Source organism: Oryzias latipes (genome assembly GCF_053564925.1).
Source record: "Oryzias latipes strain Hd-rR chromosome 1 unlocalized genomic scaffold, Olatipes_Hd-rR_3.1 chr1_Y".
Classification (NCBI taxonomy): Eukaryota; Metazoa; Chordata; class Actinopteri; order Beloniformes; family Adrianichthyidae; genus Oryzias; species Oryzias latipes.
Window position 1 is genome coordinate 2,293,524 of NW_027616335.1, and position 15,592 is coordinate 2,309,115.

At 39.0% G+C, this 15,592-nt stretch overlaps 1 protein-coding gene across 2 annotated transcripts in view; it reads left to right on the top strand.

Moving 5' to 3' along the window:
* LOC144990438 (mineralocorticoid receptor-like) overlaps window positions 1-15,362 on the top strand; it is an 81,302-nt gene extending 65,940 nt beyond the window's left edge. For both annotated transcript variants that reach the window (XM_078943688.1, XM_078943689.1), the window contains exons 7-9: window positions 1,895-2,025; window positions 11,268-11,425; window positions 13,684-15,362. In XM_078943688.1, coding sequence (XP_078799814.1) covers window positions 1,895-2,025; window positions 11,268-11,425; window positions 13,684-13,839 — 445 coding nt within the window. In that variant the 3' untranslated portion in view covers window positions 13,840-15,362. The remainder of the gene's footprint in view (window positions 1-1,894; window positions 2,026-11,267; window positions 11,426-13,683) is intronic.
* Window positions 15,363-15,592: the final 230 nt, after the last annotated feature.

Genomic DNA, 15,592 nt, shown 5'->3' on the forward strand with positions numbered 1-15,592 from the left:
CCTTTTTTTGAGGTGGTCTCCCAAATGGACAAAGCTTCAGTTCACTCTGGGTTTCCTCAGTCCAAACCAAACGCAAGGTTCAGGACTCAATCTGGACAAATTAAAAGAACTTGGTCTGGACCAATGGACCTTTTTTTTTCTAGTCTGAATACACCCTAAAATGCTGGCAGAAAACAAAAACCAGTCTGCTCAGACAAAAAGAAAAAAACAAACAAAAAGACAAGTGTTAAAAACAAGATATGAATCTAAATTTCATCCATCCATCATAGTTTTCCACCTTCATCTAGAATCAATCATCAGAGACTATGATTCAGCATCAGTTCTGCAGAATTTCAAAGTTTGAAAGAGAAACTAGCTACAAAATTTATGAGCTCAATCTCAACTCACTCCCACATCTTTTAGCTTTTTCTAGGCTTTAAAAAGGTTCATATACCATTGTGAGCACCTGTAGAATCCCCTCTAACCTTTATTGAATCAAATTCTGGATTGTTTCATATTATTTTAAAAAGTGTATTTTTAAAGATTACTTGTTCACTGAAACTTTACCTTAGAAAGAGAAAAATCAGTTTGGGAAAGAAATTAAAAAGACTAAAACACAAGTTCACACAAACAAAAAAAACCTGAAATGTAGCTAGTAGAGAGGAAAAGAAAGAGATCGCTTTCCTTTTTTTTATTCCTTTCCCAAACCAGCAGCTCATTTTGAGCTGTGATTCAGCAAAATTGATTTGAGCAAGAGACAGAGAAAAGGGGGGTACGATGTGTGAAGAGTTTGGAAAGTCCAGCCCAAAGTTTCATGAAATGATAAATTTATTCTACACTTTGAAAAACAGTTCTCCCAGTCACATTGAGAGCTGCTCAGCAGAGAAAGCTTTCCCATGTGAGGGATGTTGTACAGTTGCAGCAAGACATGTTTGAGTTTCTGATGCTTTCAGAGAAACGTTTATCCGTTCAGAGGCTAAAGTGACAACAGGGTGCACTGTTGTTAACCTAGATGGTTGTTTTATAAGACACTTTTAAACTTGCTACCAGTGTTTCAAATTGGTTTGATCTTTATTTTCTTCACAGAAGAAAAACAAGTTTCCCTGATTCAATGCAAAAACAGCCCCCTTAGAAGTAAGAATTCCCTACCCTGTTGGCAGATTTTCTTTAAATGAGCGAAAAAAGAAAAATATATACATAATATATCAACCAATCATGTTAGAAACATGGTTACATGTTTTCCCAAACTAAGATTAGTTTGCTTTCCGAAAATTTCTTGATAAGATTATTTTTCTTGCAAGACAGAATATTAGGTGATTTTTCTTCAAATAAGGGTCTTTTACTTTCTTCAGAATCTGTTTTTTGCATAGAACAAATACTGTACTGAAGTTAAGAGAGAGAGAAAAATAGAAATTGATTTTATTTTGTAAAACCTTTTGTAAAAATGTTGTAGACATGTTTCTAAATTTCCTTTGTGCATAAAGTATGTGTGTGCGGCGGCCGCAATCGGGCTTGAAATCACACAACCCTCCGTAAGAGTTTCTATGGCGACGACGGTGCAAGCTGAGGTCCTCCGTCATCTGTCACTGTCCTGAAAAAGTGCTTCATCTGCGCTGTGGTACTGTACACAGCGGCCTGCGATCTGAGAGGACTTTGGTCTTCTGCTCTTCGTCCAGATGAACCCGTTTCTGCTGCAAGAAGAAACACTTTCACTTGGAGCTTTAACTAACTTGATTGGAGCAGAGTGGGGAAAAAGCCCTTCAAATTGAAATGCATTAAAAAGGAAGTAGTAACTGAACTGTCCAGCTGCTTGAAAGAGGTCTAAGGATGGATCCCAGCTGATGCTTAATTCAATGGTTCAGGTTTTGGTATTTGCTGGATTTTAATTCACTAGTTTTTTTCATTTTGTTTTCAGGGATCGGATGAGACAGTCAGCCATGTATGACCTGTGTCTCGGCATGAGGCAAGTGAGCCAAGAGTTTGTTCGATTGCAGCTGACGTATGATGAGTTCCTCTCAATGAAAGTCCTTCTACTTCTCAGCACAGGTAGGTATCAACCAGACCTGTCTGTTTAAAAAACTGTCCAAAATTCCACTGACAAACAACTGTCCAAGAACACTGAACACCGTCGTCTAAATTTACCAGCAAATGCTTTTGAAAGGGAAGTTGTGTAATTCCAAAGGCTGAAAATTACACTCAACAAATTTAATGCAATCATTTGAACAGGTCAGGAACACTGCGACATTGTTCTCTATCAGAGGAGACTTGACTTTGCCATGGAAATGTTGGCATACTGACGGTGTCCAGGAGCAATGCTGAGCTGTCAGAGCTCAGGTTCGGCTATGATGTGCTGAGAAGAGGTGGAAAACTGTTGTGTTGTCTGACCAGTCATTTTTACCACACCATCTGAGTAGGAGAGGAGAGGGGCCATCTGGCTTTTTAACAGCTCACAGCTCAAACGTCAGCAGTCATGGGGGATGCATTATTTCACATGATGGTGACGCATGACAATCAAACCTCTTCAAAAGCACAATTAACACGGAATAAATCATTGTAAAAAAATGTGCTACCATGTCAGGGATTTAGACCGAGCTTGTTCCAAAAACACAACAGTGCACCACACCCTGCTTTTATGGGCGTGTCCCACTGAGCTGCAGCATCTTGCAAATTGCAGACAGCACTCCTGTCTTAAGGTATTTGTTTAAATTCACGCTGTATAAGTGGCAGAGCCACTTGGCCTCATTTGGGCAGTTAATTCATCTTGAATCTGTTTTAATGAGTTTTTATGAGTAAAAAAACTCAAGAAAATTTGAAAAATGTGAGTCCGGCATGACCAACTGTTTCACATGGCTAACTCCTGCTCTCCTGCTCCATAGATACAAGTTTCTGTGGTGTTAAGCTCGTCACACTGCCCTCAGCAACGCTCGTTCAAGCGGGCACTTCCAATGAAGAGTCTATGTAAACTCACATAAATGAACATTTCAGGCCTCCGTGCTGAAAACTCCTGAGTCCACACTTGGCTACACAAGTTCCTGCAGCTTTTTTTGGGCTCTAGGTACAAAATACACGTTGAGAGTTAAACCAGGTTTGTAGGTGCCATGAATTAAGTGTGGTCTTCAGTATGGTGAATGAATAGAGATTTGATTTGATTATAGGCCATTCAATAGGTAATCAGCTGGTGGGTCACATGTTTGTGGGCGGTGACATTAATTGACTATAACTCACCTGTGGTTTTTCCCCGCTGTAAGATGGAAGGGGGGGTGAGCTGGGTTGCCGTATTTTTTGTTGACCACTTTATACGTTTTTGTGCTTTTTTCTTGATTCCTTGCTTTTTCTCTTTTTTGATCACAATATAGTAAGTGGATTTAATTACCTTAATTTTTCCTTATTAAAACTTCAAAATACAAACTTCGTTATGCTCTATGGTTTTTTAAACGCGTCATTCAATACCCGGACCCACCCAGCGTCAGCCTCTGGTTTTGAACAATTGAAGTCGCTACAAGGTTGATCTTTGATCAATCAGGGACTTGAATTTGGTAGTGACATATAGATGGTGTCCCTTTTAATTAACGAAAGTGCCAACCATTTTAAAATTGATCATGGAGGAGTTATTAATAATTTGTGAGATTTGCACCACTTTGACATTTTGCACTAAGCCTCTTCCGTCACATGCCTGGTGTGTCCATAGCTCAACATTTGAAATGCATGTGAACAGGAGGCAAAATGAGCTGTGATTGAGAGGTGAGAGTTCTGCCTTTTTTTGCATTTATTTTTTTATTTGGTGTGTAACTTTGCTTAAATGTGCCAGCCCAGTGAGTGCACATATTCTGGTTTCCAATCTATTAATCCTTTTAAAATCCGAAGAACCAAAAATATGAAAAGAAGTCTGCCAAACAGCTAAATTGACCTCTCTTTAGATCAAGTGTAAAAAAAACATTTCAAAGCACACTTAGCATCTTACATCTAGGAAGAGACAAAGAGCATTTTCTGTCATGGATCTTCTTTGGAATTTTCCCTTCTTTAGTATTCCAGTAGCATGCTAGCCATGCTGATTTTGATTAGACTAACTGTAAGTCGTGTAAATGGTTGTTTGACCCGAGCTAGTTTCTTGGTTGCAGCAGGAGTAGCTCCTTCACACTAAACTATGGAGGCTGTGCAAAAAAATGGAAGGATATAGAGCAGGGCTGAAAGTACGGTCTGGCAGAGGTACACCATACCGGCTGGAAGGTCAGCTGCTCTTTACTGCTTTATTCAGAAGCAGCTACAGGATGCTGCTGCTAAAACTGTGAACCAGGCCGCACTTTATCTCATTTTAGCATCTTTGTGGTTTTTGGTATCATCATTAGAAAATATACTCTACATCCCTCTCTCCCCTCACGCTATCCGCTAATTCTGTGCCCCCCCCAAAACAATAGTTATGTGTCGGTCACGAAAAAAGAGGCTATTTGGGTAAATCAATTCATCGATTAACCATTTCACCCATAATCTGCATTTACTGCTTTTAAAAAATGCATGTAGATGAAACTTATGGTGCAGGCATAAACAAAAATCTATTTTCACCCCTGATGTAAAGACCTTTAAACGTTTTTAAATGTCTTTAAATCTTAAAAAACAAAGCAAAATTACTTTTTTGAAAAACTATTCACTCACCTGTAAAGTAAATATACCACATAATATATTTAGACGTATGTTTAAGTTGTCTGTGCTTTACCAGAAAGTTACTTCAGGTGGATATAAAGTATTTTTGCCACAAACCTTTTCTTCTCTGTAATCTGCAGGCACCGTACCTGCATGTCATGTTTCTGTTGACGAGAATTTCTCTTTGCTGCAAAGATGGATATGGTTGTATTTCGGTGGCAAAGGCGCTCAGCGTCTTCCACCTTTCCTTACCAAAAAGACTGCCTTTCATAGAAGATTTGATGTTCTGTTCCAGCGCACACCTTTGAGAAAGAGCTGGCAAAACCTGCTCTCCTGGCGCCTACGCTCATGCATTTATAAAGTATCAGAGATTACTCTTTAATCTTACTCCTGGTAATCCTTTAACAGAGATTTCAACTGTGAAAACACTCTTGATGTTGTGTGTGCTGTGACATTGTAGCACACCGTAACTGCTAAAGAAAAAGCACGGTAAGCAAGATTTGCATTGACTTGTTGCCAAAAAATATTTTTAGTTTGTTCCTATTCTGTGTCAAAAATGATTGAAGACTTCATTTTTTCTTAGAATAAAGACAAATTTGACCTTGTAGAATCCAGAATGGAAAAAGCCACACGTTTTTCCTAAAAGAAAAAAAAAAGACAAATTTAGCTTAATAACAGAAGAGGTGTCTGTTAAGGTTTGTTCTGCTGATATCTGGAGGAACAGAACTGCATAACTACTGATGCTGTGCTGCAGAAGCAAAAGGGGCTTCCTGAGTGTAAGTGAGCTCACCATTCGTCAATTTGTTGTCAGAATTTGAGTGAGTTTGAGTGTTTGTCTGCTGTTTTTTTTATGTCAACTCTTGTAGTTTCTGCATTGTTATTGCATATGCTGCAATCATGGTTTGATAAAAATAGTTTAAAAAAAACACCAAATGTTTGTCTTTTCTTTTCCCTCTGCAGTCCCTCCTACTAAGCTTTTCTCATTGTTGTATTGATTAGTCATCTTTTTAAAGTACTTTTACTAAGAAACATTTTAACCTTTTGGGTCTTCAAAGAGTTTTCTAGAGCTGTGGTTTCCTTGTGACTTCCAAAATGAAGCAGGTTTAAAAAGGAAAGTAACTGAAGCCAAGTCTGTTCAACAATAGGTGGCTTGTTACACAACCAAGTCAGTCCCCATGTAGTGTGTAAAACTTTTATATTAGAAATAATTGTTTTATGGTTCAACAAACATGTGTTAGAATAACAATAATATCTATAACAGGCAAACAAAAGTTACAATTCTTATGAATTGTACCTTTTTTATATGCAAGTTCTAAAATTAAGTTTATGCTTAAATAGTAGCTTTATAATCTGATTGATATGATATTGAAAAGACTTGTTTTTTATTCCAACAAACATCTGTCTTGTGTGTCTCTCCTGTTCTCCCGTTTTTTGAAGCTTTTCTGATGATATTGTTGCCGGCCACCATGGTGATGATGACCATGAGCTGGAAAAATGGCCATCATATTAACCCACTCCATTCATTCACTTCAATTATCTGTTTTACAGTTGTCAGTTTGGAGTCACGGTAACACACCACCTACATTTTTTTATCTAGAATCTTCAAATGTGTGAAATAACTTTACACGGTTATGGCGTAGACATAAATATTCTCAATCAATGTCTATGCCATCACCCATAAGATCCTGAACAGGAAAAATAAAGCCTGAAATGACCACAGTGACTGATGTTTACTCCGTTCAGTGTTCTGTCATTGTGGTAGAGTGTCCATCCTGTGACTGAGATGCTGTGGGTTCAAATCCATGATCAGGTCATACGAACCACTCCAAAAACGGAACCCAATGGGTCCCTAGGGTTGGATTGGAGAGTTAAACCACTATATGGTTACTGTATTTACTGCACTATAAAGGGCACTTAAAAAACTCAGAACTCTATTTAGGTCAACTGCTCCCTTTTGCTTCATGCCTCTGGTGGTCTTGTGAGGAACAGCAACATTTGGAACATGAGTGTTTGAACAAAAGGAATGGGCTTGGTTTACATGACCAGCTGCGTCTCTGATGAAAGTGATCCTGTGTGTCAACAGCTTTTGTCTGCAAATGCTGAGAAGTCCAATAGAAAACCCGTTTGCAGCATTGAAATGCCAAAGTTAGCAGATTTTTCTGGCAGAATTGAGCTTTTTGTGTATGTGACATTGAACAAACCATGTTAGTGTAGAAACTCTTTTACTACTTGATTATTTAAGCATTTTGTAACAGTTTCCCTTTATTTCATGTTATGAAACAGCCAGTGAGCTTGGATTTTTTAGGTTTCAGTTTGTTGGTGCTGGAACCTGGCCTTCACACATTTGGCTTATTTTAATTAATCCAACTGTTGCCTGTCAGTGGCAAGAGGAAGGAAAATCTTCACTTTGAATCAACCCACCATACTTAAAAGCATGTCCATCTCAGCATGTGTCATTGGCTAGTGTCTGTCGCTGCTCCATTTCTCCTTGAAATCCTAAAATATTAAAAAAAAAAAACTTTATGCTTCTTATGCCGTAAAAAGGGTTTTGTTTGCAACGTTTGCATGTGGGTGGTATCAGTGGCGGCTTCCGGCAGCATTTCTTCCACTAGGTTGATATTTTTCTCAAAAAAAAAAATGTCCCTTTTCTACAAGATGTGCTGCCTACAAAAAGAAAAAAAAACGCAACTTTATAGGTAATGAAGATGATGTTAGCTAAGTCGAAAGGCAGAGAAACAAAACAAAAAAAGGGCTGCAGAGCAGTGCTACATATCAAGGGTGAGATGGAGGAATTGAGAGCAGGGAGGTGCTGGGGAGAAAGAGACAGGTGCACAGCTATGGGGAGAAAGAAAGAGAATACAAAGTGAGTGGTGGGATGGCAGAGCTGCTCCTTCTGTTGCTGTGGCCTCCCTTTCCTTTCCTCCCTGGTCATCTGGAGGTTTTCCAGAGAGCCCTGCTGTACTTAATAAAGGCTAGTCGAGCACAAGGCAGTCCTCCAAGACCTGCTATTTTACTGCACTTCCTTGAAACCCAGGCTAGAGTTCAAGAAGAGATGCTTTGTATTAAAAAAAAGAGAGGGAAGAATGCAAAATCAGGAGCCGGGATTTAAAAACACTTTTTTTATTATCCCTGCTGTGGTTATCCTGTTCAGGGAAAATAGAAATGTAAAATTGCTTTTTTAGAATGTTCTATTTTTTTTTTTTTTTTTTTGGTCAAGCTCTCATGGTGAGTTTTCTGTGCTTTATAAAGGCCTGGCAGAGTACTTTACATTCACCAGCCACTTTATTAGCTACACCTTGCTAGGACCAGCTTGAATCCCCTTTTGCCTGTAGTCCTCTGTGCCATAGAAGCACAAGAAAATATTTGCCACGTCATTAAACCACCACCACCTGCCTGAACCATACAAAGCAGGATTGATCCATGCTTTAATGATGTTGATGCCAAATTCTGACCCTACCATCCAAATGTTACAGCAGAAATAGAGACTCATCAGACCAGACAACATTTTTTCAATCTTCTATTGCTCAATTTTTGTGAGTCTGTGTGAATTGTAGCCTCGGTTTCCTGTTCTTAGCTGACAGGAGTGGCACCAGATGTGGTCTTTTGCTGCTATAGCTCATCTGCCTCAAGGATGGACGTGTTGTGCGTTCAGAGATGCTCTTCTGCAGGACCTTGGTTGTAACCAGTGTTTTATTAGACTAAATGTTGCCTTTCTATCAGCTGCAAACAATCTGGCCATTCTCCTCTGACCTCTGGAATCAACAAGGCCTTTCTGCCCACAGAACTGCTGCTCACTGGATTATTTTCTCTTTTTGGACCATTCTCTGTAAACCTTAAAGATGGTTGTGGGTGAAAATCCCAGTAGATCAGCAGTTTCTGAAATACTCAGACCAGCCCATCTGGCAACAATAACTTTGCCACATTCAAAGTCACTTCAATCACCTTTCTTCTCCATTCTGATGTTCGGTTTAACTGCAGCAGATCGTCTTGACCATGCCCGCATGCCTAAATGCACTGAGTTGCTGCCAAATTTGTGGTGACGAGCACTTGGACAGGTGTGCCTAATAAAGTGGCCAGTGAGTGTGTGTTCCAAAGGAAGCAGAATTATCTGAGGAACTGAATGGAGTTACAGCCATTCAGATATATTCATGTTTGAACCTTCCAGAAGGAGAAGCAGTAAATGTTTATACAGGAGGGGTCAGAACTTGTCAATTGAGTAAGTACAGCCGAGTGCGTGCCTCTGGGTGGCTTTGTAAAAGTGTATTTGTACGCTAGATTGCATAAACAAGCAAAACACAGAGAGGAAGAAAGCAGAGAAACAAGAAAAGAGACAAGAGCTGTTATTTCTCTCTGACCTTGGCTAAGGTTTCACTGAGCCTGCGGTGTCTCATGACCCCGTTTGGATTGGATACAAAAGCGGTCGCCTATTCAAACCAGTTACGCTCGTTGTCTCGACACAAACATGCACCACATCCCTTCCGAAAATCCACGTTCTCTGTTCATTTTTGCTTTTCCCTGTAAAAGCTGGTGATCTAAGTTGCAAAGAGACTATATGCTTTCTGGCAAGGCTTTCTATTTTTTGTAACTTTTTTTAAATGCACAACCCGCTTAAAAAATGTAAATACAGAGTTGAGGTAAAAAAAAGTACAGGTAGGTCAAAAAGTGTAATTTGGAAACGTGACTTACATTGAGGCATTTACTAACAAACAGCTAACATGTTTCATAAAAAAGTGCCTTAACTCAGATATAGCAGCTGCCTGACAACAAATATGTAACATTTTACAAGACAAAATTGATTAGATGGTAATTATAGACCACATATTGGGGTACTGATGTCAGGACCCCCAACAGCCTCCGATCAGTGAGTATGTGGGTCGCTGGTAAGGAAAACAAACAAAGGGTCCAAATGCGGCTGAAGGTTTTAGCACCTTCTCATCATGTCAGCCATGAAATACAGGACAGAAAACACAGAGTACAGTCTGTCCATGTGTGTTAGAGCTGGACTTGTTTGTACATTAAATATAAGATTTGAAAGAAGATTTCGTCCACTTATTTTTTCCTTTTTGAGGTAAATAATTTTTTTTTTAAATTTGATATAAAACAATATTCTTGTTGCATAAATTCTGCAGTGCATTTTTAAACACATTTTCAGAATCTTTTTTCCACATATTTTAGTTGATGTTGTCTATGCAAAGCGACTATATAAAGTTTTTCAACTCCCACCAAAAACTCTTTCTTTACTTTTAAGTAAGAGAAGCTCCATTCAAAAGTCATGAAATGTGCCTCTGCACCTCTGCTCCTCTGAGTGTCCAGAACACTGTCTCTCCATGCAACTTTCATTTATAGCTTGTTTTTTCAGCAAACTTTAAGTATCATGTCTGCATTCAGAAGCAGACTGTGTTCATGATTGATTAAGAATGAGTTTTAAAGACAGTGTGGCCATATTGATCACGACGCTGTACGTCAGTGTCTCATCCAGCCCAGTCTTGGTCTGTGCTTATGAGCATTAACCCCTGAATTTTTCAAAAGTCTTATGTGTAATAGAATTTAAAAGGTAGTGCTCCGATTTTAGCATGGTGTTCTGTAACCCAGCCATGTTTGTAGTATTTATCGTTTATTATTTACATACTTCTGAGCTATTTTTAACTTATTTTTCCATTATTGCCAGACAATAACGTTAAGCGAAGCAAAAAAAAAACAAACAATTTTTTTCACCACAGTTAAATAAAATGTAAAACAAATTACGGGTAATAGTGGATTTGCTTAGTTCAAATAAATACTTTTATTTGAATGAGATAGGTACAGTGTTTTAAATATCTGTGTATGGAGAAGGTGAAGGTTATCGATGTTCACAATATTCCAGAAAAAATTGTGTGAGCCACAGGGAAATGTCAATTTTGTGACTTTGCAACACTAACGCTGTTCAATATCCTACGGAGCCCCTAAATAGACATTGATGAAGAAAAAAAAAATTAAAGTAAAAAAAAAAAAAAATCAAGACAGCGGCCTCTTCCAAAGGTCAAAGGTAAAAAAACTTTGGTTTTGGTTGTAGATTTGTGGCTTATGTGTGAAATTTTTTGAATATCAGTCAAACAAAATTTTCTTTTCCCATTTTGTGGGAAAATGGGAAAATCGCCAACATTTACACTTTGCCACAAAATGACCACCTAGCCGTAGGTCCTATGGCCATTCCATAATAATTTTAGAACCTTATGTGTGTTTTGGTTTCATTCCTGGATTTTGAACTATTTTTTGGAGTCCCGCAATAGAGTTTGACCCCATGTTTTGATGGTTTTGGCTACCGTGAAGTCCACCTTTTTATTCGGTGGGGGGGTTCACCATGCCCAAAATTTATTTTTTCGTGGGTGCTAGGTGCGTGCAAACTTTGGTGAGTTTTTCAGGATGTGGCGGGGGCAAAATTAGAGTTTTTTGCCTAATGGTCAAAATGAATATTTTTATATGGCTGAATCCAAAACAACAAAGTTTTGACACTTATGTCTATATTTTTACCAATCATCTAAATTAAATTACTTCAGTCAATTTTTTTTTTTTAATTGTCATATTATTTTTTTTGATACGTTGATACCTCTAAGCATCTTAGTGTTTTCAGTGAATCCAGGTGATGACTAAAGCGATTCTCTGCTTCCTAGTTCCCAAAGAGGGTCTGAAGAACCAGGCGGCGTTTGAGGAGATGAGGGTTAATTACATTAAAGAGCTCAGACGTTCGGTGGGAAAAGCAACCAACAACTCCGGCCAAACCTGGCAGCGCTTCTTTCAGCTCACCAAGCTGCTGGACGCCATGCATGATGTAAGTATCCGTGGTCTGTCTCCCTCATTGGCATACAGTGCAGCGCAGCTTTACCTGCATATCCAGCTTTCACCTTCGTGTGAAGCTCATCGGTTTTTATTTTAGCTACTTTGTCATGTTAGTTGTGGAATCATTAGTATTGGCAAGGCAAGGCAAGGCAAGGCAAGTTTATTTGTATAGCACAATTCATACATAAAGTAATTCAAGGTGCTTCACAAAACAGAAAAATGCAATAAAATCACAATACATCATAGAAATAATCAACATAAAATTTACTTTAAAAGAAAAGAAGAAAAAAAAAAAATTTGAAAACTGATTTAAAAATAAAGGAAGGAAAGGAAAGAAAAGTGCAGATAGGACCTTTCAGTCATATACACGGCTAAACAGAAATGTTTTAAGTCTAGATTTGAACATGAACACAGAAGAGGCCTGTCTTACGACTTCAGGGAGGCTGTTCCAGATTTTAGCTGCAGAATATTGAAACGCTGATTCCCCTTGTTTAGTTCTGACTCTGGGAATCAACAGGAGGCCGGCCCCTGAGGTCCTCAGAGTACGAGATGGTTCATATGGCACTAACATGTCAGAGATGTACTTTGGTGCTCGGCCATGAAGAGACTTGTACACAAGCAGAGCTGCTTTGAAGTCTATTCTTTCAGGTACAGGGAGCCAGTGCAGAGACATGAGCACAGGACTAATGTGATCATACTTCCTGGTTCTGGTCAGGACTCTAGCAGCAGCATTCTGGATGTACTGAAGCTGTTTTACAGCTCGTTTGGAGAGGCCGGTGAGCAGGCCGTTACAGTAGTCTAACCTACTGGAGACAAATGCATGAATAAGTATCTCCAGGTCTGGCTTTGACACTATGTTTTTGATTTTGGCAATGTTTTTCAGGTGGTAAAATGCCGCTGATGTTACTGACTTGATATGGCTGTTAAAGTTCAGGTCAGAGTCCATGATTACCCCTAGATTTCTGACTTGATTTGAGGGTTTAAGAGACAGAGAATGAAGGTAGCTGCTGAGACTTTCTCTTTGTTTCTGTGGGCCAAAAATAATAACTTCGGTCTTGTTTGAGTTTAGCTGGAGAAAGTTGTTCTGCATCCACGCACTGATCTGTTGGAGGCAGTGGCTGAGTGAATCCACCGGCCCATATTCACCTGTTGTCAGTGACACATAGATCTGAGTATCATCTGCATAGTTGTGATAAGATATGTTATTACTGCGTATTAACTGCCCTAGTGGCAGCATGTAGAGGTTGAACAGAAGGGGTCCCAGGATCGATCCCTGGGGCACACCACAAGTCAAGGCCATGTAGTCTGAGACACAACTCCCAATTTCAACAAAATATTTCCTGTCTTCTAGATAAGACTTGAGCCAACTTAGGGCAGATCCAGAGATGCCAACCCAGTCTTGGAGTCTGTGCAAAAGGATCCCATGATCAACAGTATCAAAGGCAGCGCTCAGGTCTAGCAGGATTAAGACAGAGACTTTTCCATCATCAGTGTTCAGGCGGATGTCGTTGGTTACCTTGATAAGAGCAGTTTCTGTGCTATGATGGGGTCTAAAACCTGACTGGAAAACATCAAATGAATTGTTTAATAAGAGAAAGTCAGTGAGCTGTTGGTAGACAACTTTTTCAAGGACTTTTCCTAAAAATGGCAGATTAGAGATAGGTCTGTAATTATTCAGTACAGTGGGATCAAGACCGTTTTTCTTCAGGAGAGGTTTAATGACTGCAGTTTTTAATGCCTCTGGAAATATTCCAGATTGAAGAGACATGTTAACTATTTGAGTAATTGATGGCAACACACTGTTCAGGACAGACTTTAGAAATCTAGTGGGTTAATTCTTTACCTATAGGTTTAGTTTTAAATTGGGATCCAATTTATTCTTTAAAGAGGATCTCATTTTGGAAGAGGCAGTGAGAGGATCAATACCAGATTTCCGTGTACTGAATAGGAGAACGTGGTGAAGAACATGCTAAATCTGCTTGATGAAACAACAGCTTGTATGAACTTTGAGGAGATGACCAACTAGAATTCACAACAACTGATTGATGGAATTACTGCAGTAATGCAGAGCAAAGAGGAAAAAAAGAAAGAAATATCAGTGGTGCCCCCAAGTGGCCAGCTCAGTCCAGCAGGTGATGGGTGGCCACCATGAAAAATATTTCACAAATGTGATTTTCGTGTATTTAATTTAAAAATAACCATTTCAATAGGCTAATCTATGTCCTTTTTGGATGTTTTTGGGTTGTACAGCTGGTGGGGAACTTGTTGGACTTCTGTTTCTACACCTTTCGAGAGTCCCAGGCCTTGAAGGTGGAGTTTCCTGAGATGTTAGTGGAGATCATCAGTGACCAGATACCAAAGGTGGAATCAGGCCTCACTCACACAATCTACTTCCACAAGAAGTGAGTTGCCACCCAAGGCGGGACAGAGCGCCATTGAGAACTGGAACAAAAGGGGAAGAGATTTGGAGGTGGGAAAAGGCACGAGGAAGGCCTGATCCATTGGCCCGCAACCGAACCGCCCTGATTTGCCAGCACGCTCGTTTGGGATGGAACATTTTAATGACGCAAAGGCAAAAACAAAAAGAACTCAGTACAGAAACTTGAAAAATAAAGGGGAGATGGATTCTACCCTGTTGTCAGCAGAGTCACTATCGTGATGAAGCATTCGGAAATACGCATCCCTGCCCCAAAGACAATGACGGTGTTTTCTACGGAGACAAAGCCATACATTTCCTAGATGGGGTTACATACATTGAGTAGAGGGCCTTCAACACTGTAGTTCCCAAACACAGACGCAGCACTAAACTAAACCTCCTTTAAACCAAGTCAAATTTTTTTTACAAATCTTAACTCCAGGTTATGCAGTCTCTTTTAAATGCAGTTAAAGCCAGAAGTTCCATGCAGTTTATAAAAAAAATTATCTTCCCTCCATAATTGCCAATAAAATGACACATTTATATTATTTATTTGATTGTTTGTTGTACTTTATTATTTAAAGTCGTTTTAAATTGTTAACCTTTATGTCCTTTTAAGCTAGTTACAGCTTGTACATCATGATAAAATCCCCTGATAGTATCGAAGTTAAACTATTTCAGTCACATTTTTCCTCTAAAAGCTCCCGTGAAGCATGGAGGTGTGAGTGTCATTATGTGGGCTGGAAGGGCTCCAAATTCTTTTGATATTCTTCCACTCCTCTTAATTCGGCAATATATGACAAGCAGTTACTTTGGAGGATTTTTTTTTTTTAAAGATGTGTGTAAACCTCTGGTTTAATAGCACTACAAAAAAAGCCAATCCTAAGATTCACTTTGCAGTGTTTGCTAAACAACTACAGGGGAAAGACCTTCCCGGGGATGCACAGGAGTTTTCAAATGCACGGCAAAAAGGCTGGAATTGAAAATATCCAAAGGGCTATTGACATAAGCGGATTAATATCAATAAACCCAACAAGTCTGATTCTTGGTCTGTATCAAAACACCCTGGACATTTACATTAATAAAACAAACTTTAAGACAAAAATGTGTATGGAAACAATTAAATCTAATATGCAAAAGTCCAAAGCTTCAGCTGTCTGATGACTATTTCTCACCAGTGTTTTCATGAAGGAACTTTTTGGGTTCTTAGTTGAAATACAGGTAGTTATAATGCAACATTTTACCTTTGTGCTGAAAACAAACATACAAACAAAAAAAGACGATGAAAAAAAACAGATTAGTGAGAAGTGCTGCATAATAGAAATAATGCATTTATGGAAAATGATTTCAATAATCGTGTGCTGGTAATGGATTTGACTGAGGTGCATCCATAATAATAGCTGTCATTTGTGTTATCACCGGAGCAGCTGTCCAAATGTCTGTTTTTACCCACAATGAAGCAAAACCAGCCCATTGTGAACCAACATTTATCTACTCTTCCCAGAAAGAAAAAGAAGAAGGAGGAAAACCTTTTTTTTTTTAAATAAAGCCGAATTGCAAACCTTTCATTTTTGACAAAGCTCGCCATTCTACATAAAGGTGCTTCATTTCTACAAAGCCAAGCAAGACTTTAACATGTACAGCAACTTGTAGACAGCCTATACAGAACACTATAAGGACATCCCAGCTAAACACACATACTCTGTAAATTTGACATTATTGAAAAGGAACATTACTCTGCAG